Source organism: Phaenicophaeus curvirostris, chromosome 20 (genome assembly GCF_032191515.1).
Source record: "Phaenicophaeus curvirostris isolate KB17595 chromosome 20, BPBGC_Pcur_1.0, whole genome shotgun sequence".
Lineage (NCBI taxonomy): Eukaryota > Metazoa > Chordata > Aves > Cuculiformes > Cuculidae > Phaenicophaeus > Phaenicophaeus curvirostris.
In genome coordinates, this window is record NC_091411.1 from 3,430,418 (window position 1) to 3,453,219 (window position 22,802).

The window sequence follows — 22,802 nt, forward strand, 5'->3', positions numbered from 1 at the left end:
TGGATGTTGGTCCAGAAGGTGTCAGAGGACAGGGTCACACACTGTGCTATCAGTAAGCTGTCTGGCAGTCTGTGACTTCTCTGCAAAGGATTTCTATGGAGAAAACAGTCTTCGAAACCTAGCAGTGTCAGGGTACATATGTTCTCTGAATCCTTCTTGGGCCATATTTAGTAAAATCTGCTTTTGTGCTTTAGGGAGAACCAGTGTGAGATTGAGGCTAGTGGAAGTGTGAGCGTCCCCGTGCACACCCTTCCCAGCACCTACCTGCAGAAAGTGCCGGAGCAGCCAGAAGATGCTGACAACCAGAAGAACGTGACACGGATGATTCAGCCACCTCTGGACAAAACCACCACTGTGAACATTCCTGTCACTATCACCGCCCCGCCAGGGGAAACCACAGTCATACCTAGTAAGTGTCTTTGTGCCCCTGCTTTTTGTTATGATGCTGCCAGAAACAAGCTGACTTTGCAGGGGGCTTGTAGCACACGCTGGGTTATGGACTCTCCTGGCCACCAGCATCCTCGCAGTGCGTTGACAGGAGAACATCGTGTTGATACAGGCTCTGCAGTTCATGCAGCCTGCAGGAACCTGAAATGGAATAGTCAACTGGTGGCTCAGGAAAACACCACATAAGGTTCCTTGGGGGTGGTTCACCCAGTGTACATCCATGTATCTTCCCATAAGGGAAAGATGCAAAGACAAGAAAACCAACAGAATGGTAGTAACTGAGAGCTGTGCAGCAAAATAAGTGACTTCCACAGCAAACCATTCAAGACCTTGTTGTGAGCCCAGCAGTAGTTCCTGCTTTATCACCTTCCATGCTGCAAGCTCCTACTCCAACGGTGCTGTGCAATGGTCCCTTGGGTGTCCCAGGGGCCTGACTGGCCACAAGCCCCTCAGCAAAGTTCAGGGGAGGCAGTAGCACTCCATTCAAATGCAGTAGCACTCCATTTGATCCACAGATCAAATTTACTCTTCTTGGCTTATTAGCTGATCTGACTGTGGAGCAGGAGGTCTTTTATGGCTGCACAGCTATCACAGTGCCCATGGAGTGACCCTGCTGCTTGGGGTTCCTGCAGGGTCTGTAATTTCAGAGCTTCTTGCAGTCCTCCATATCTCAGTTTCTGAAAATCCACCCTAGTTGTCCTTTTCCAGAGTTCTGTGCCCTGGGTCTGTCGGTGTAGCTCTACACTGTTTTGTGGAGTCCTAAGACCATTGTGCCCACGCTCTGATCTGCAGCCATTAGCCTGTTCTGACCAACTTGTGGCTCATCCTTGGCAGTGTAGGCACAACCTAGAGAAGTCTTGAGAGCTGGGGATGCCAAGGAGAATTGCAGTGTGGAATCTAAGAGGTCTGTTAGGTTGCAGGCTGTTAGGACTCTGCTTTCCAATATGGACAACTGGAGCTGTTAGGGTCAGGGGTGGAGGTGTCCCCATGGAGAGTTGCCCTCATGCAAAGTTGTCCTAGACCCTCCCAAGAAGCACAGCCAAAACCTAATGATTTCTCTGTGTGCTTTTTCACTGTGTTGGCAGTCACACAAGACAGTCTTTTTTCTTTTCCCCTTCAACTTCTTTTTTCTTAAAAGGTAATTTTACTATATTGCAATACTGAGTTCCTGTCAATCACAGTTTATCAGCCTCTCTCTTTCTTGGCCATTTCCTGTATCTCTGGCTTGAGATACAGTAAAGCTGTTTATTGAACATGTCACTCACAGACAATGAAATGTCATTTTGTTGAAAAATAAAATAAAAAGTAATAAGAAACCTGTGCCTAACACATTATAAGTGGGTGGGGGTTTTGGATTTTAGGTCCTGTGATTTAATAACAAGTGTATATAGCTGTCTAAGAAGAGAATTTGCGGCATAAAATATTTTCCAGTTCATATATTGGAAATGATCTTAAGTAAATTATCCTATAAGCCCACTGCAAAAAAACTTATGATTAATATTGGGGATTGTATTTTTAACCTTTGAGAATGAGGTTCAGAGCAGTCTTCTAGCAGGGGATCATGTAAGTTAAAAACCTGATGTGAGCTGGAGCTCAACAGCTTTATCCATGGGCTCTGCCAAGAAGTCCCTTCCAAGACTCTGTTCCTAATGCAGGGAAGTGGGCAGCCTGATCTAGTAGGAGGTGTCCCTGCCCACGGCTAGGGGGTTGAAACTTGATGATTTTTAAGGTCCCTTCCAACCCAAACTATTATAGGATTCTATGAAGTCCAGCAGTCTTAGCTCCCAAATTATTAAAGCTCATCTATGAATTTGCTCTTTCACATGTCCCAAAGCCAATCGTGCTACCAATGGATGGGGCGAGATACAGAATTATGTGGTTCATTAGACTTAGTGTCTTTTTTAATTTCCAAGGATCCCAACCTGATCCTCTCTTCCTGATAACTTATGGCATTCGTAATGGGATTTCCGTCCCCACTTTGGCAGCTCTCGTATAAATAAGTGTAAGGTTGCTTTGTTTGTCTGTGCTGGGCATCTTCATTTCCTGGCCATTTCTGATATATTGCTCATCAGTGCAGCAGTTAAGGATTGTGATTGCAGTGTGTATCATGCTGTAGTAAATAGCAGTGCTAATCAAATGATTGTTCATCGCATTTAATCAACATATTCAAAGGCTGTTTGCTCTCCCAGCTGCATTGTTTGCATATCCAGCTGTTGCAGGCAGCCTGCTGTGTGAAGACTGCCGATACATTTTTAACTCTCTCATTTCTGCTTCCTTGCATTCACATTGCAGTGAACAGCGTTGAATTTGAAAGTAAAACAGAGGAGAAGAAAGATGTTGATGACTTGACGAAAAACGGGCCTAAACCAATCTTGCCTTACAGTTCCATGTTTATCCTAAGTCCTACAAATCCGTAAGTCCTCTGAGTCTGTAATACACTAATGGGTTACAGGTACTTCAAGAATGGATATTCAAAGCAATAACGTTAGCTTGGTCTTCATCTCTGCCAGTCAAACACATTGGGAAGTTAAATAAAAGCTTCTGCAGGCTCTGGATTAGATGCTGATGTTTCAGTTGGGCTTTCCTGGGAGAATAAATTACCAGGATAGGGAAAAGGTGATGCATTAGGCAGAACCTTCCTAAATGCCTTGCTGGCGGTCAGGTGGGCAGTCGCTTACTCAGTTGTAGATTGCTAAAGTGTGGGAGTATGGACCATCGTTGGGTGAAAACGTTATCAGGAGAAACAGGTTGGGAGTTGGTTTTGATGCCATTGGATTCCTGCAGGTTCCTCAGCTGGGATTTGTGCTCTTTCTGTGCTGGTATTCTTGCATCACTGAAAACTTGGAACTTCTGGGAAAACGTGAATATTTTTCATTTGCCAAAGCTGAGAGTACAGCTGTCGGGATCTGTTGGGATTACAGCATTGCTTCTGCTTCAGGCATTTCTGCCTCATGGGGAGCTTTGTACTCAAAGCTTGCACATACTGAATATGTTGGTCTGAAGGGCTGCAGGACTAGACAAGAGCAGCAGGGGTTGTAATAACTGTAGCATGAAGGCCTGTGAGTCATTTTACACAGTAACTGAGGGCAATGGAGGGCATTTGCAACCTCTGCCAGCCCAGAGATCTGCTAGAAGCAGGTGTGATCATTTCTGTCTGGCTCACCTAAACTTGTTGCACACCCTAGTTGTTGCTCTCTAAGATTGTACTCCGCGTGATCAGATACCTAAGGTAGACTTGGACCCTTTCTTTGGCAACTCCAAGAAGGAGAGATCCTACCCTACCTGCTGCTCAGGACTGTGATATCCTCCTGCCTGTGGAGTTGGTGGAACAAAGCTGGCTGCTTAATGCACTCATCTTTGACATCAGAAATTCATCTTTGGTGAAAGCTGAGGTGTGGCACCCCTGGACAGTTGGCAGGCTGAATATTTTCTTTAAATGCAAGTTCCAGCTGCATATTTCAGGCTAGAGCCCTGCATGCTCCAAGATCATACGGCTCTGAACACAGAAGGAATTTATCAGTGTGAGAAGATAGAGACTATCTCTCAATGACAACTCTTAGAGAGGAAGATTGACCCCAAGCTATTGCTAATCTGACCTCCAAAGGAAATGAGCTGAAGACTCAGTACATGTCCCTTCAGTCTCAAACCCACGAGAAATATGCTTGTACTTCCCATTTGCCTTCTCCAGCCACCTATCAAGTAGATGTCAGGATACAACCAAGCCAAAAGCTCAGAAAGTTTTCTGGTTTTAGAGTGCAATGATAGCATTTTGCTATTTCAGTTAAGGCAACATCCTTTGAATTCATGCAAAAGGCAGCAAATGGAGAGGGGAACATTAGATAAGGTGCATTCCTAGCGTAGCAGAAAATTTTTGGGGCAGATCTGAATTATGGAGCTTGGCCCCTGTCTGTCTGGATAAGGAAACAATATTTCCTTAACATTTGGTAGCTCAAGTGTTTTTGCCATGGAGTGATCACTGAAAATGAGTGTTAGTTCCTAAAGGCAGAATTGCAGAGTAGGGAGCTAGATGGTCCGAGCCCAAAAGGGCAGAGTGAGGAGCGGACTGGGCAGACAGAGAAGCAGCAAGACTTTGTTGTTTCACATGTATGCTTGTCTTCTCTCACCTCGTTCTACAGTTATGACCTTCTGAGCCTTATAGTCTGGGATTCAGTGCGTTGTTTCAGTCTGTTTGCTCCAGTGTGCACACACATCTCCCCCAAAAGCTGCACTGAAAGACCATTGCAAAAACAAAATTCACTAGGAAAGAGGTATTGTAATGCAGGGCCAAAGGGACATAACCAGACAAAGACCAAAAGCTAGGATATCAGCAGTTTGTTTTTCTTCCTCTCGGCAAGATGCAGACCCAGCTGCATCCCCTCAGGTGTTTTGGCCGGTACTGACTTCTCAAGAGAGGCCTTTCTAGGATATGGAGGCTTTACCACGTCTGTCTCTGTCAGCCCCCACTGGGGATGCACGACCCGGGTGCTGCTAGTGAGCAAAACAATTCTGAGAGCAGAAATGGAATGTGTTCCTTTCCAAGTGCCATCCGCTCTCTTAAAGCAGATGTGCATTTAAATTAGTTTCTCAAGCACCACTGGCAGTTTACAAATGCTCCCACATCCCACTGTTGTGAATGGTGAAGATCTAAAAATAGGGACTTGTTATTTCTTTGATGAATTGAGTTTGATGCAAGAATTGCAGTTACAAATGTTATGGAAAATGTTGCCTTTCACTTCTGTGGTTTTCACAGAGCACAAGGATGGAAATGCTCTTCTGAGGGATTGATGACCAGAGTTAAGGGATCCACAAAAGTGCTTTTCTTCATGTTATTTTGTATCAAATCTGTTTTCTTGGTATTTGTAACTCTTTCTTTCTGAATCCATTAGCACTCCAGAGGAAAGGAATATATACCTAGATGTGAAAAATAAAGTTTAATTCTACCTGTTAAGATATTTGCTTAGAGAAAATACCATATAGTAACTGAATTGCATTCTAAGGTAACAAGGGTTTTGATGAGTTACATGTAATTTGATTTTCAGGCAGAACTTCAGTCCTTTATTCAGCTGGCAAATACAGGGCAAATGTAGAGTTCCCTGTTCTCTTCTCAGCATTTGTGAATCATGGTCAAATGGAGTTATTAGCTGAAATTCACGGATAGTTTTGCATTGCTGAGAAATTGAGACATTTGCCACTTTTCTTGGACCATTTGTGAAGAAAAAGATCAGGTTAAAGTAATCAACTATAATACTGTGACGTATTTCTGCGGCTTACAAAGCCTATCTTAGAATAAAGTGCAGGCAGGGGTACTTGGCAAGAGAGGCATTGCTAGGCGTAATACTCATGGTTACAAAGTCAGATTCAGCTAAGAGTCTCAAAGTGCATAGCATCTATCTCAATTTTAAAGGGATTAGATGATATTAAAACCTAGTTTTGAACTCATAGGATTTTAAGCCTGCAAGTTCAAAGCAAAAAGGACAGGGGTGTATAATTTGTAGAGTTGAGTCTGAATGCTTGAAAGCTCTCAATGCCCTTTTGATACATAGATAGATGTCATTGCTTTGCGGAGAGGGTAGAGAGCAACACAAAGGTGCTAAAGGTCTTACTTCAAATCTCACCACAGGTCTGTTGCAAGCTGGAGGTTAAAGCCATTGATCCGAGTTTTTATTTTCTTACCAGTATTGTAATCCTAAAGGTGTAAAGTTATTCCTGATGAAGATTGTCCTTGTGCCATCTTTCATACCACGGCACTTGGCTGACAGTTCCTGCAGCAGCTCCCCTCTGTGCTTTTGTCATTGGCAGGATTCGGCGTCTGTTCCACTACATTGTCAACCTGCGCTATTTTGAGATGGTCATCCTCATAGTTATAGCCCTCAGCAGCATTGCCCTGGCTGCAGAAGACCCTGTCCAAGCCGAGTCGCCACGGAACGACGTGAGTAACAGTCAACAGGCCAGAATAAAGTTGTTCTGCTTCCCCCAGCAGTTCTGCTCATGGCACGTTCCTCCCCATCTCCAAAGGACAACAACGAGCACTGCAAGTGCAAAGCTGGAGTAACGTATTGCTGCAGTAACATATTCAAATTAGCTTGTCCCACTATCAAAATGATTCCTGTCCCTTTCTGCTGCTTCAACCACGTCCAGGTTTGAAAGCTTGGAGATCACTGGTTGTTTGATTGGTGTAGCTTAAGTGGAAGAAACCTGAAAGCTTACACAGCACTCAGCAATGGGAAAGGCTTCAGTCACAAGCCAGGGCTGATATTGTTCTAAGATCTTCTGCTGGAGCAGAAGCTGAGGAAGTAAAGCCAGGTATGGCTTTTTATCTTGGTAAGGCACAGTAGCCAGCTCCTGGAATTAGTAGAAAAATTACTTGTCCTTGGACGTCAAACCAAACTTGGAGATTTCATAGATGGGGGCTGTTATGAGCAGAAGTAGGAGCGTGACACCTTCTGCATGGCTGCATGGAGCCTGGGAGCACTCATGCATCAGAGACCTGGGTGTCTTTACAAGCACATTCATATGAGGACATCGGCATAGAGCTGGTTGCAGTTACAGGGGCAACTGGGAAACTACAGAACTGAAGATTAAGTACAGAAACTGCAAGATGCAGTTGTCTAATTTTGGACTCTTCGGTGTAGGTAGTTGCAGTATGTGGTTATGGTGTGATATTTGTACTGACTCAATATCTATTCCCTGGGTATAATCATATGAATCACTGTGAATAGGTGCATCCCATCCACAGAATTAAGTTAAAATTTAGGAGGTCTATACGTACTTGAGTGGATTGGGATTGCACTTACCAGCGTGTACTGAGTCGTCTGTGTTCATCCACTGGTTAAACAGATTAAGGAACTGAATTGCTTCACAGCACAAGGCAGCAGACCAGGACAGAGCAGGAATTGCCTGGCCTCCTGCTTCTGAATCCGGTCAGTATTCATTTTTTTCCAGAGGGAATCCACAGTTCCCTATATCAGTAATGAGCTGAAGTAGCTATGAGCAATCTCTCCTCCTTATCGCTAGTAAATGTGGAATCAGTTTTACGAAAAGGATTTTATCACTCCCTTACTCTCCTGAGGCCTTTAATAATACTGTCATTGGCTACAGCAGAAAAGAAACCCAGGCTGCTACACAGATGCTGGCAAAGAAAAGCTCTTTAGGAAAGGATATTAAAATATTTCAATTTGAAATATCCATTTTGCCTTATTAAAGCTGCCACATACGCAGGTGCACTGAAGCAACCCATGGGCGTGCACACTGCAGTCTGGCAAGGACTGGGAAAAATGTTTCTGTTTAAAATCAGATGATTCAACTTTGTGCCAGAAATATTTGAAAGCCTCCCATGAGATGATATTTCACCACTGTAGCAAATAGACCATTGCTAGAACAGCCTTTTTACTCATTGCTCATGTGCAGACTGTTTCAGTATGTTGTCTTCCCTAATACACATTTCTCTTTCCAATTTAGGCTCTGAAATATTTGGATTATATTTTTACGGGTGTCTTTACCTTTGAGATGGTAATCAAGGTAAGAATTTTTCCAAGTAGAAGGGTTCACCTCCACTTTCCGTTTCACACTAATCTAATTCTGGGAAACTGGAGAAGGAGGGTGGGGCACAAGAAATCTCCTCAGGGTGCCTGGTGAGGTGGTGATGGTGGAAAGCTTTAATGCATGAACAGCACTCAGATGTAGCCAGATGCCTTTTGTAGCAGCTTTCCTGGTTTCTTTAACTTCTCATTTGATGGAGGCAAATAAGGGTATCTTTAGTACCTGCGGCTGTTTAAGAGGGTAAGAAATGTGGGTGCCTGATGCAGAAATGTCTGCGCCTGTCTAAGGATACAGGAGCTCATAGACCTTACTGAGACACATCTGATTCTTCCCTTTGATGCTGACCAGGAATCATAGAATGCTTTCAGTTGGAAGGGACCTTAAAGATCATCCAGTTCCAACCTCCCTGCCATGGGCAGGAATATTAATAGCAACTGATTCTTGGTTTGTCACATTTCACGAAGTTAGGGATCTACCTTTGTGCTTTATTCAGTAGGGTAATGTGTTTTGCTAAGACTGTGGAGCAGTAACTGTCCAGAAAGCACGATTCTAATAAAGTCAGGATTTATTGTTCAGATGATGATGTGGCTGGTTTTTAATGTCAAAGGAAGATGTCAAAGGGATGCAGAAAAACGGATTTTCCCTTGTTTGTTTGATAGAAGGATTTGAAGGTACATCAGGAAAGCAACCTTGCACAGGTTCTCAGAAAAGCAGATAAAATGTCTAGCATGGACTTCAAAACTCATCTAGCAGATCTTTAGCTGCACTGTAAGGTGAAACTCAGTCTCGTACAGCAGTGAGCCCAACTGCTATGCCAAGCAGCATCTTTCAGCAAGTGCTCCCGAGCAAGCATCATCCTTTGACCGCTGCATTTCACTGTGGGTCTTCCCGCCCTCACTTTGTGTTTTACTGTGTAATCATAGAACCACTCAATAGTTTGGGTTGCAAGGGACCTTAAAGATCATCTAGTTCTAACCTCACTGTGATGGGCATGGACACGTCCCACTAGATCAGGCTGCCCATATCCTGGTCCAGTTGCTAATTCCTCCTAATCTATTAGGATTGGGGTAGAATAAAATTGAACTACATGGATGTTTAACGTAGAGGCTGCTGTGTGGAATGAATCACTTAATGCATGTCTGTGCAAAGAATCCTACGGAGCAGGTAATACTCTTGGCATGAGTGCTTTTCGTTATGGTTTATTGACTTTATCTTCAGTTTTGACAGAGCTCTCCGGGTCTATTAGAGATATGCAGGTTGACTGAATATCTAGATGCTGCCTTGCTGCTGTGAGGCCCTAACAAAGAGATTGTGAAGGGTCTTTTGATCAAGGATACTCCTCTGTGCCTTGGTAGTGTTGATTTGGTACTTATTTTATTAAATTCATTTCTTTTGTTATATTTCCTCCTAAGATGATTGACTTGGGGCTGTTGCTCCACCCTGGCTCCTACTTCCGTGACCTGTGGAATATCCTGGACTTCATCGTTGTCAGTGGGGCCTTGGTGGCATTTGCCTTCTCGTAAGTATGTTTTCCTTAACATCCCAGGTTCTAGGGAATAATTAGAAAAGGAGGCAAGATGCACAGAGCTAGCTGAAGGGTAGTATTTGTGGCTCCATTTCCCAGTGAAATATTCAGTTTTTGCCTTTTATCATCTTGTAGCTATGAGGGAGAACATAAAAATCCCTATATTCGTGTTGTGGAATCTCTTGAAAATTCATCCAGATTTAGGGGGAGACTGTTCACTCTTCGTTCAAACACTGAATCAATATTTTTGTGACCCTCTGGCCAACTTCATACAAGGCTGCATTATAACAGTTTGTGGCAGTCATAGAATCATGGAATGGTTTGGGTTCAGAGGGACCTCAATATTACTCACAAGTATTAGTTTGCAAAACAATATTACCCAAGACTGTGGTTCACTGAGAATTTCCCTTTTATATTAAGAATTCAAACTTCCAAGGCAGACTGGGAGAAAGGGCATTTTGTGATCTCTACAGAGCAACTCCACGAGCCGGGAGAACAAACATCAGGATTTGCCTTTAAAACATCTTCTCTTTGAACAAGATTTTCCTTTGGACAAGCTATGGATTAAAATGAATATTTTTTTAATCTTCCTGGGTCTTTTTGTACTCAGGTTTTCCATTGCATTGGGCCATGAATATCTAACAGCACCTCATCAGCCTCTAAATAAATTACTTGTACATCCCCTGGCTGTGCTTCATAATAGTGTGCCCCAAGCTGCTTCTATTTTACATGCTCTTTGAGTATTGAGCAGGGAGTTACAGAAAGCGAATGCGTAAAACTTGCCAGCCTGTTTACTGTCTCCCAGATGAAAGCGAGTCAAACTCGTTTCTGAGACTTGGAAACATTTGAATTCCTTCTGTGATGTTTATGATGACTGTAACCTCCCCTATGTGTCCGTGTTCCAGCAGGCAGAGAGTGTTGGCGTCCAATTCAGAGAATACCTGCAGTGTCTCTGGTCTGACCTGAGAGAAATCCAGTTGTTTGTAGGAGATGACTCGTTCTCTATTCCCTCTAGTCCTGTTGTGAATACTGTCAAGGCTGAGACTGCTCAGATGACAGTGGGGTAGATAATCATGTCCTTAGCTCAACTGCATTGTTTGGTTAAACCAGACGGATATACTGATCCTGTGGAATTGTGATAATCCTGAAAATGAACTTTTGGAGAATAAACTGGGTATTCTTCCTTGTTTAGTTAGTGGACTTTCTCTAGCAAACCCTACAGTACTGTCACTCAGCATCAGCATCACTTTAAAAATGTATTTAATATGGCTGTTAGCACTCTGTGTTTGCAAGAATACACAGGTGCCACTCAGCAGGTATGATTTAATTCATGCGTGTTCTTGACCTCATCAATGTCTGGAGAAGGTGATGTAAATCAGCTTCTTCTGAATCGACATGTCACTGAAAACCTCAGAAAAATATAGCTCCCCGAAACGCTTCCATGCTGAATATTGCAACAGCCTACATTTGTTTAGGCACACAAGGTGGTATCAGTCATAACTTCAAGGTACATAAAATCCATCTCAGCCTTTCAAACCAGCTCTCAGTCTGCTTTCTGCCTGCAGCTCATAGAAGCTGTATTGTGCTTGACAGGAGTTCAAATGTTAAAACAAGGTCCCCAGTGAGGTGCTAGGAACATTAATAGTACTGATGGTGATGATAATAAAATAATGTCTTCCTTTTAGCAATGTATTTCAAAGAGAAATCCCTTTCTTTTTCTAGAGATAAACATGCCACAAGCATACAGACATGTTTCAGTCTTTAGGGAAATAAAAGCTTAGACCAAGCAAAAAAAAAAAAAGTCATCAAAATTTATCAGCCCCAGGTGTAAAATGTTCTTACTCCATAGAAATAGCTGATAAATAGCAACAAAGAGATTGCATTTTAACATTTTCAACAACAGAAAGGTGGCTCCAATGCTCAGAATTTGATGTTCCTCTTTGAAAAAGCAAACAGCATTTGCTAGCTGATCAAGGTTATTGCCTCCCAAAGGGTCAGGAGGATGAAGGTGTATAACTTACCCTGCCTGCTTGCCAGCTGAAAGGCTGATTCACTGGGGGGATGTGTGGGGATGTGCTGTATAGCCAAGCTGTTGCTTCCTTAGGTGTTTATTTTGATGAACATTGAGCTGGTGGGTGTGGGACAGGGGATGGGGTTACGTGCCAGCACATCTCTGTATGTGCATGGGATGCGCTGTATAGCCTTATGTTTCTGTTTGTCATTGACTCTGCTCTTTCTTTGTCTTCTTCTTGCTGGAATCTCTCTCTAGGAGTTTCATGGGGTAATATGTTATTCCTGTCTCTTGCTGCACTGTTATGCCTGTTATATGTGTGTACACACACTTGCCACTGTGGAAACAAATCATGTTACACCCATTGCATCGACTCCTTCGTCCCTTTATTACTCATTATTCAGTGAAATGTATTTTTCCTTAACAATCCTCATTCATCCAAATTTTCTTTAAGCAGAGGATAGAAACAGACTAGAAATCCAGGTAGACTGGAGAGTCTTGACCAGAGAGTCAGCTTGACAAGCAGATATATTTGCACCAAAAAGATTTGAGGGGATGACTTTGTGGACGTGTCCTTAATATGTGAGCGGTGATTCATGAAAATCTTAATAACTAGATTTAAAGAAGCAGTTTTTTTCTCATTCAGAGGGTTGCACCTCTAAATTGCGTTAGCAGGGCTGGAAGCTTCAGGAAGCTTGTGTAGTCTGGGCAACATGACCTAGCTGGGATTCAGGCTGTCAGCCTTGGACATTGGTGAAAAGTCTTTGACGTGGCAAGAGAGAGTAGACAGCTTTTTGAGAAGTTGGCAGGGACTATGGTAAAGAACGAGGTAGCAAAAGTTGTATTTAACCATCTACAAGAAGAAGGTAGTTTTGTTCTCGGTGCGGTGCAGTGCAGCTTTGCTTCGGGGATGGAGAGGGAAGCAGAGCTGCATCAACTCATATGCAGTTCCAAGCAGGGCAGCAGCTCAGGTGGGCTCCTCCAGAGGAGAAAACCGAGAGACGCAATTAAAAGCAGGCAAAAAAGAGTCTTTGATGAGATCCAGGAAACTGGGTACTCGATTCATTGGTCTGTCTAGGAAAACAGATCATTTAGATCCTGGAAGAGGCTGGCTTTGTGCTTGGGAAGAGTTGCATGACCTTATTTACTCTTTGATGGAGGAATTCACTTTCTGCTGGGGGATTTCAGGCAATTGCAGAAGGTGCTGACTCCACCCTGCCCTGAATATTTGATGACATGATTCCAAGAGGCCCATGTTGCATGAAATCAGAGCTGCTGGCAGGAGCAACAGAAACAAGAAGCTTTCATTTTAAATAACTATTAATTTTTTAGAGAATCTTTTATTTATTAAAGGAAAAAAAAGTCCTTCCAAAGCTCTTTTAAAATATTTCTAATGTTTTAAATAAATGAGCAGCAAACTGCCCCAGAATAAACAGAACTGGCCTAATGCAACTAGAATTGACCTAATGCAATTTTTTCTTTCCTCTATGGTGTTCTTATTTCCTTTTTAAGTCATTTGGCTTCTGTTTGCTGTCTGTCTTAATCCTGCGTTCTCTTCTGTAGCTCTTCTGAATTTTGTAGTTGTTATTCTGCGGTCACCTAAGATCTTGTCCTTCCATAGCAATTTATTGGTTTTGTGAGGAATAGTCTGGTCAAATGTGTGCTTGTATAGAACTTTTGACTGAATCCTGGTTCCATCTGGACCTTTTATGTTGTGGGACATGTGGTTTTGTATTAGCATGGTTTAAAAACCAATATTGGCAGAGGGTGTTCTTAAAAACACTGAAAATAAAACCAGAGTTTTTGTTTGATGGGCTGGAATTGTTACAGAAGATCCATTTAATTAAAATGCATTTTGCATCACTAGTTAGAATCATGGAACCATTTAGGTTGGAAAAGACCTACAAGACCATCCTGTCCAACCACCAACATAGCACCTCTGTGCCACGTCTGTATATTTTTTGAACCCCTCTAGGGATGGAGAGTCCACCACTGCCCTGAGCAGCCTCTGCCAGTGCTTCACAGCTGTTCTAGTAAAGAAATTTTTCCTAATATCCAATCTAAAACTCACCTGGCACAACTTAAGGCCATTTCCTCTTGTCTTTTTGCTTCTTATCTGGAAGGTGAGACCAACACTCACCTCGCTACTGCCTCCTTTTAGGTAGTGGTAAAGGGTGATTAAGTCTCCCCTCAACATTTTCTTCTCTAGGCTAAATCATCCAAGTTCTCTCAGCTGCTCCTCATAAGATTTGAGAGTTCACAGTACCAGTGCATTGAAAAAGATTTCTATTATAGCAGGAACCGTACTGCGGTAAGAAGCAAGTATGATTTTTCAGGATTCTCTGTATGACTTAGATCCTAAATCCCATTGTCACTTAATTTTCTCATGCTCTTTGTTTCCTGGGGTACCTGAAAGAAATGAAAAAAAAACCTTCTTAGTGTCCTTCAATCAGGCAGAAAGAATTTTGTCTGTCTGGAGCTGTCTGCCTTTCACCTCCCAGCCCTCAATGCGTTCATCTGCATGCCTCCCCGTGCAAGGGAAGACCAATTTATCATGGAATCATGGAATAGTTTGATTTGGAAGGGACCTTAAAGATCTTCCACTTCCAATCTCCATGAAAGCCTTTTATCTCATAAACCCAGAAGGAAGGATTTGCTCTGCCCTGCCCGTTGATGGGTCCCCAGTAGGTCTGTTCAGCCTTTCTAGAAATATAAAGTCCACAGAGGTTGTTGCTGCAGGCTTGGAGGCAGCCCTGTGAGACCTGAGCCAGCTCCTTCAGAGCCAAGAGTGTCTTTGTTCTCCTCTCAAACTTCCCTTCCAGGAGGCCTCATTCATACAGTTGTTAATTAGCACAAATGCACGGCAGCACAGCAGATAAGTATTTAGTTGTCCTGGAGTCAGGAGCACAGGAAGGCACCATGCAGAATTGTTCTGTGGCTCTACCTGAGCCCAGGGCTGTTGAGGTGTGTTAGTTCAGTTGCTGCCAGCAGATGTGCTGCTAGGCTGGGCTGTGTGCCTGTTGATCTGCAAACCAGAAATGTGGTTACAAACGGTAGGGAATTGCATATATTCCTAGGTCAAGGTGTCTCTACCTTCTATGTCCCACTTTCGATTTTCTCCTACTGCCCCAACCATGTGTCCCTTAACCTTTGTTTTTCCTTCTCCTCTCACCCCTCCTTTCCTCAGCTTCTACCTCTTCATTCCCTTCTGCCCTGCCTTCCTCAACCCTAAATGGCTCCCAGCACGGAGCAACCTGACCGTGGTGCTTGGCCTTCCAGAGGGGAGAGGATGGAGGGAGCAGGAGGGGCAGCCAAGGTGGTGGGCATGTACTGGGTGACCATCAGCCATGGGGAACAGGCTGGCTGGGCCAGGCGGCATCTCTTTCACAGCAACCTGTTTCCCCTCCTGCCTCCCTCCTGCCACTGACTGTCCTCCTCAAGAGGGTGAACAAATGCTTTTGCAGCCAGGGCTTTGCTAAGGATCAGACAAAGCTGCCCGGGGAGTGGATGAGCTCTGGTTTGTCTGGCTCAGCTGGAGAATATGATGACAGAGAGGTGGCTGTGGCAGGGATCAGTGCTTGTGGGAAGTTGGTGATTTGAAAGCAAATATGCGAAGCCAAACGTGGGCTTGATCTTCTTTCTAAAGAGAAAGCCAGTAAAAGCTATGCTGGCGGCGTCTGCTTCGTCTGGATCAGATTAACGTGAGTAGAAAAGTATTTATTTTGAATATGTGCATAATGTGAATCAGAAAGTAATTCTTTTAAATATATAGTAGATATTTTGTGGCATTAAATTGGTCCATGCGCATTAGCTCAGCCACCTGGATTTACAACACTGCCAGCATTACATTTTCATCAGCTGCTAATTAAAACAGCCCTAGAGCAGCTCCAAAAGACCAGACAGGGAGAGGACAGGTAAATCTCCATCCTATTCCCCCTCTTCTCCATTTCTATTAAATCCTGTGCAAAGGCAGCTTGTGTTCGATGTATAGCTCATCAGGATACAGCCCATGGCCCTCTAAAAACTCCGTGTCTCACCGCTTATTGCATTTCAGGACAACTGCAGTGACTGTTAATTGGAAAGAGAGACTAGAGATGACACAGGAATGTTCATTTCTAGGTTGCGGATTCTAGTCCAGTGTTAGCATTGAGTAGTATAGTACTAGTATTGAATTATTAGTCTTTTAGAAGCGGATGGGTTGCAAAAAGACATCTTCTGGGGATGGGCAAGGTTAGTCAGCCATGAAACAGGGTGGTTTCCTCCACTCTCTGTGTTTCTTTAGCACAGTGCACAGGGCTGGCTGCTAGCAGGGAAGAGGGAAACTTTGCAGTGCCCTCCCTGCACATACCTCATGGATCTCTTGGGTTGCTAGTGTTTCTGTTGCTTTCCTGTTGGAGAAAGGAAGTGATTAGAAAACTGGAAGAGTGTAGGATAGGTCTAATAGCATCTGCTCAATGTGTTATTCATCCACACCTGTGTTCTTTCAATAGAGTCTCAGACCCACACCTGTAGCCATGAATAAAACTCTGTTAAAGGTTTTCATCCCATTTTTCACTTCATCCAAAATGAAGGGGAGTGTCATTTTTTTGCTCTTGGGCTGGAAGAAGACATAACTGTGTCTTGGAGCGGGGAAGAAATCATTATTTTTAGTTATTTTGGAAGTGCATGAGGAAAGGAACCCTGTCCTTCCCCTAAAAATCCTCTTCATGGTAATAAAAGGAATGATTACAAGTCTTGCACATGGTTTTCACAAAAACTAAAACCAAAATATGACTTACAGCACCTGCATGTGTAAGTGGGAAGCTGCCCTAGCACTGTTCCAGGCATGTAATATGCTGTCATATTACATGTTCCCGCATGGGTTTGGTAGCATGTCTTCCAAGAGACACCCAAGGATAAGGGTACAGGCATGGAGAGCAGGAGAGCAGCTCTGGTCCCCAGGAGAGCTCTGTCCCTCCTTGCAAAGGCTCCAGTTCCTTCTGGTCACTGCCTGCTTGTCTAGAGTCAACGTCCTTGCCAGAGAAGTGCAAGAAGCACGTCCTTTCTGTCTCACTCCAGTACCTGGGGGAGAGGAGAACCAAGTATGACTTTCTCACACCCCCTACCTGGGGCTGGGATGGATGTGCTAAGCCCCCTGTCCTGGTGGCTGCAGCTGAAGTGTGCTGCTGCCCAGGATTTGACCATTGCCTGGGTGGGGATTTGGGAGAGGAAGATCACCAGTCCCTGGGAGATGTTTGGTGAGTAGCTGGAAAGTGAGCGAAGGCTGGAGAGCATGAGTGGCTGAATGCTGCCAGGACAATGTCCTGCCCTCAGCCTTCCTTCTGCACAGTGATTGAGGCATCTCAAGTGGGCATTCATCCACAGTTCTCACTAGTATTGTCTGCATCCCTGGGAAGGATGGTACCCAAAACCTGTAAAAAACCAACAAAACCCTCCCACTAAAGTAAAAAAAAAAAAACCAACACTGACTATCTACAAATCTTCTAGTGAGGGACCTGAGGATCAAACTATTCTCTCTATTGTTCTTGTGCCTTTTATCCCTTGCAGAGGAACCAAAGGCAAGGACATCAACACAATCAAGTCACTACGAGTTTTGAGGGTCCTAAGACCACTGAAGACCATCAAACGGCTGCCAAAACTAAAGGTTAGAGAATAACCACAAATCTTTCCTACTCTGGAGGTTTGCAACCGATCTGAGTGAAGGCTGATGGACTCAAGTTAATGAAAGTTATTTCTGTTCTTTTTATTATGTTGCAATTAATCTCTTTGCCAGATTTATAAAAATAGCTGTGCAGATGTTTAGCAAATGTCAAACACTTGTTTCTTTTGCAAACATTGTGTACAATATTATGAATTATTGTGAATCAACATTAAAATCAAGCTTCTAAAAAAAGAAAAAGGAAAAAAATTCAAATAAATTAAATTACGGTTCCTAAGTGTGATGCTCTTAGAAATGATAGAGGAGAAAATAGGTTTTGGAGTAGCTGACTTTCCCTAGAGAACTAAAGATGAATATTGCAAGGTTTTTCTGTCTAAAGAGAAATGTCATTGCTGTATGAGGACTTTTAATCTGTTCATCTTTTCTATTAAAGACTGTATAGCACAGGGTTTTATAGCACTACCCTTTCATCTCTAGAATACTAAGTTACAAAGTAGAATAAACCTAATGGCCTGCAGTTACTTATTCACCACCATTTCAAGAACACTTTGAGACAGAGCCAACCCCTGCAAGCTGAGCATGGAAGGAGTTAGAGAATTTAATCTTTTCTGAGTTTGGGGAACTCTTGAATACCTATTGCAGAATGGTCTTCATGTGGCCACACTGCTCACAGTCTCTCTTCTGCAAGAGATGGGGAAGGGTGAAAGGGCTGCCAATTGCTATTTTAATGTAGTGACATGTAAAAATTGAGACTGGCTGTTATGTAGATTTGCTTTTGTCCTTACTCACAATTCATGCTTAAATAATGTTGGTGTTATGCTTTTTTACACATACTAAATTTACCTCGAAAGATAAGGAAGAGTGATGTTGAACAAGGTAGACAGGCGTCTTTATTTGTTTAGCAGCTGGAAATGCGGAGCTCTGAGGTCACCAGTCAACAGCAGCTCAGTCCTACAGCAGGACACCGAATGCTGGTTTTTATTGAACTTCTTCTTTACTTTCAAGCCATTTTACAGGGTAATTTTACCACTTTGAAAGAAGCATTCAGGAATCTTTATGTGAAGCAGAAGTCATATTCACTTGGTTTGTTGTCAAAATTCTTTCAAGTTTTCTTTCCTGAATGCAGTCTTGAATGCAACAATCGGCAAGATTAGTGGGATGATTAGAGATATTGCCAGTGTTTTAACTCAGGATTTCTGCTCTGCATCACAAGTGCAATTTTGTGAATTATTCACTTCCATTAAGAGCAACAGGAACAGTATTGTACAAACCCTGTGCCTGGGCAGCGAGACTGCTCGATTTCTATTATTATAGCAAACTTCTTAGGCTAAAATTAAACTGCAAATTACCTGTAACAATGAATCAGTGACTAATAGGCAAATAATAAATGTATTTGTGAAGTTCTTTGCAGGGAGTTCAGAAGTGACATGTGCTGAGTAGATTAGTCACACTCTAATTTTGATAGACTGTTCTTCAGGAAAATATTATTTCATAGAATCATTAAGGTTGGAAAAGCCCTCTAAGCTCATCCAGTCCAACCATCAGCCCAACGTCACTGCACCTACTAAACCATGTCCCGAAGTGCCATGTCTACACATTTTTTGAACCCCCCCAGGGATGGAGATGCCACCACTGCCCTGGGCAGCCTCTGCCAGGGCTTCACCACTCTTTCAGTGAAGAGTTTCTGAAATATTTGGTTGTTTTGTATCCACTATATTCTCTTTATTCAACCAGTTCAAATAATGGTCAGAAAGAAACATATTTGATGAGTTTTTACCTATCCAGTGGGAATAAATCAAACACAGGTATGTTTTTCATTTCATAATTGGCCATGGCAATATTTGATTGGGACTAATATTTATCTTGGCAAGCTCTCATTGTCTTTATAAATTTTACGGGCAGCACCAGAAAATTCAGTAGCATAGCCAGATAAAGCAGATGCAGATGTAGATGTAGGAAGCTGGAATTGTTTCTTACAGCTGGAGGATGACCCTTGGTCAAACACTTGGGGTGCAAGTCCACGGAACCATCCATGGGTTGTAGGTTAGGTGTCCAAATGGAGTTGGACGTTAAATATGAAGATGTTCAATGCACTTTTCTCTTGCCCCCTTAACCTTGTTCTCCTCCATCCCCAGGCTGTCTTTGACTGCGTGGTGAATTCCCTGAAGAACGTCCTCAATATCCTCATTGTTTACATGCTCTTCATGTTCATTTTTGCCGTCATTGCTGTGCAGCTCTTCAAAGGCAGATTCTTCTACTGCACCGATGAATCAAAGGAACTGGAGAAGGACTGCAGGTATGGCTGGGGGCAGGGGCTGGGTGGGGGAGCTGCAATTCCCTCCAGCTGCAGCAGCTCTCTTGACTGCCCCAGCGCTGCATCAACCAGGTATCTGCTGAGCTTGGTAACTCTCCTGTAAGCAAGAGGTTTAGCAGAGGTACCCTAGAGGTGAATTTTCCCTTTTGTCACTTTAATAGCTGCTTCTTCCCTGGCTCTAATCTAGCCAATGTTTACCCAAATGCCTAATTATATGGGGAGCAAGCTCCTTTACCAGGGGAGGGCTAGGTGTGATTTTCAGAGTTTTCAAGGAATGGTGAAGGAATGGACTCCATTTTTCTACCTGCTGCCTTGATTCTTTGGGCTCATATGAGTTAGAAAAACACAATGGATAATTAATCAGAAGTGAGTTGGTAGGAAGTTAAAGAGCTCCTAATTAGCTGGAAGAGGGGTCAGTGTTTGAATATCTTTAAAAGCCCTGTCCTGCTTTGTCCTTTGCAGCTGACTGCAAGGTGTTTTACCACAATGTGTGTCTTTCTCACTTTCCATTTTTCTTGGTACCCAAACAGTATCCCAAGCACTGTCCAGATCTGCCCTTGTTACCCCTCCCCTCACACTCTGCAAGTGCAGGGCACATCCCTGCATGCACACAGCAGTCGTGGAGGCTGTCACTGCAGTTATTCCTTGCTGTAAAGCAGATGTATTACAGGAAGAAGTAGAAAATTATAGAAGAATGTACACTGGAGGGGAACTTCCCTGATGCCAGGTTCCTCAGCCCTTCAAAGCAGGACTCAGTATAGAAGTTAGATGCAGCTCTGAAGGAGGAGTCAGAGACTTCTCTCCATCAAGCTGCACAATTTCCCATGGGATCAGACAAATAGGGAGCCAATATGCTGTTAGTTGCCAGCTTTGCCTAGTGGATTAGTGTCCTGATTGCAATTTCTTTCATTTCTAGAATTTAGGTCCAGTTTCTGTGGCTCAAAATAGCTCAAAAAATGCCCTTTACTTCTGTTACAAACCTAGGGGCTGCCTCTTTATTTGTCTTTGATACACAGCACAGTCAGACTCTGCTTCTGTGGAGTTTTATGCTCCTCGGTGAGTCATATGAAATGGCTGGTTTGGTTTCATTCCCTCATTTGGTCTGAATTCTTGTTTTTCTTAGGGGTCAGTACTTGGATTATGAAAAAAATGAGGTGGAGGCACAGCCCAGGGAATGGAAAAAATACGAGTTCCACTATGACAACGTGCTCTGGGCTTTGCTCACACTCTTCACTGTCTCCACAGGCGAAGGTTGGCCAACGTGAGTACATGGGACTGGCAGGGTCAGTGATCATGGAGATAATGACAGCTTTCCACAGCTCTGATGGAAACGTAAATGGCAGGTGACCTGTGAAAGAAGAATAGTCTTTTATCAGCTAAACTTTACTTCCCATTGGGTGAATCAGCAGGCAGGGCTCTGCATTATTCTTGATGTTCCTCTGAGCTTGCATATGGATGCTTAGGCAGTTTTCAGTGTTTAAAAGCTTGTTTTCTCCAGTCTTTTGGACTTGCATGCCTTTCTCAGGTGCAAAATTGATAATGGGAATGTAAGAAAATTGGGGGGAAGTACTGTGAACTATGCTGAAAGTACACTGGGCATGACAGTCCCAAAATTGTATTTACTGTTCAGCATATGACTTTATTTTGGCACACTTTTCTGCTAGGACACGTGGAGTACAATTCATAGTCAAGGTTTCTCCCTGGCAAGCCTTCCCTGTCCTCCACATTCAGCTACTTCATAAAAGAAAGAGTAAACCGTACCACATCAGTGTCCCTTTACCAGTTCCTCACTGTGTTCCCCTACTTGGAGATCATCAACACCTTTCTTTTCCCCACCTTTACTCATCCCTGTTGACCAGAGAAGAGAAGCCAGATCTGACTGTATCCAATCCCCTAGGCCAAGGGGATAAGTGGATCTGTACAGAGCAAATCTCCCATCATTCTGTAGAATGGGGAGAATAACAAGGGTTTCGCTAAAAATATGCTCGAGGGAAGCTTCTCCCAAGCCATAGAGTTGGGATTGAGTTTGACCTGAGCATATATGGAAAACCCTCTGCATGAGTGAAGGCCAGAGAGTGACTCTCAGGCTGTCATTGGTGCTTCACACTGACTTTTCTTCTCTCTTTGCCCTTGATTGCAGCGTGCTGAAGCACTCGGTGGATGCTACCTACGAGGAACAGGGTCCCAGCCCTGGCTACCGAATGGAAATGTCTATCTTTTACGTGGTGTATTTTGTTGTCTTCCCTTTTTTCTTTGTGAACATCTTTGTGGCGTTAATCATCATCACCTTCCAAGAGCAAGGAGATAAAGTGATGTCAGAGTGCAGCCTCGAGAAAAATGAGGTACCCACGTCTTCTGAATCTGAAGTTAGCACCTGGGGGCTCAGAGCACCTCGATACCCATGGAAGCCTGCTCCTCGTCCTTCCCATGCCATGATGGGCTTTAGAGCAGCCCTACCCGAGGGTGTGTGGTGTAGAGACCAAACACATTGCACACTGTTTCAGCTTTTGCATAGAAACAAACCCAGGGAGAGCCCCCAAATGCTGCATGTCAGTAAGCACAGTCACACCTGCTGGCGGACCACATCTCCACTTCAAAGTGAAGATAGACTTGCATGTTAGCTAAAGCATGTAGGTGTGAAAGACCAGATCCTTGGCCTTTTAGAAGCCAGTCATCAGAAATTAAAATGAGCTACAGCTGTTGCCGCTCCCTAAGGGAAAGCTCCTCTCACCAGGCTGGTTTTGTGCCTGGCTGAGACCCTGTCATCCTGGCAGCAGCTGCAAGAGGATGGTTTGGGAAGAGCCTAAGACCAGGGCAAACACCTAAGAGGCTTATTTTTTAGTGCTGTAGTAAATACCCTCTATTTCAGCTCAGGAACCTCCTGAGCTGGATGTGGCTTTTCTTCGGACAGTGGCATCTGTGCATCTTTCTTTCATGGATGTATCCGGTTTCCTCCTGAATCCATGCAGGCTTTTAGCATCTGCAACATCCTTCATCTGGAGTCCCACAGCCTCAGCAACCTGTTGTGCGAGGAACCATCTCTTTCCATTTATCTTGAAGCTGGAACATGTTTTTTTGATGAAAAGAGATGACTTCTTAATCTATTAGTAATAAGTGCATTGTTTGCCTATAGGAACAGAGTCCAAAATAAAGCAGAATATATAGAGATGCTTTACCTTTTAAGACTTTAAATTCTTATGTAAGTTTAAGACTTCGAATTCTTTTGTAAACCCAAGATGAGAAAACTCTCCAGAACCAAAACATCTCGAGGAAAGAAACCGATTCTTAATGCTGCTTTATATTCATA

The 22,802-nt window shown here is 43.4% G+C and overlaps 1 protein-coding gene across 20 annotated transcripts in view; it reads left to right on the plus strand.

Moving 5' to 3' along the window:
• CACNA1B (calcium voltage-gated channel subunit alpha1 B) overlaps positions 1-22,802 on the plus strand; it is a 317,979-nt gene that overhangs the window by 235,653 nt on the left and 59,524 nt on the right. For all 20 annotated transcript variants that reach the window (XM_069872974.1, XM_069872988.1, XM_069872975.1 and 17 more), the window contains 9 exons: positions 195-409; positions 2,740-2,860; positions 6,247-6,376; positions 7,906-7,965; positions 9,399-9,505; positions 17,070-17,166; positions 19,317-19,477; positions 20,619-20,756; positions 21,636-21,837. In XM_069872974.1, coding sequence (XP_069729075.1) covers positions 195-409; positions 2,740-2,860; positions 6,247-6,376; positions 7,906-7,965; positions 9,399-9,505; positions 17,070-17,166; positions 19,317-19,477; positions 20,619-20,756; positions 21,636-21,837 — 1,231 coding nt within the window. The remainder of the gene's footprint in view (positions 1-194; positions 410-2,739; positions 2,861-6,246; positions 6,377-7,905; positions 7,966-9,398; positions 9,506-17,069; positions 17,167-19,316; positions 19,478-20,618; positions 20,757-21,635; positions 21,838-22,802) is intronic.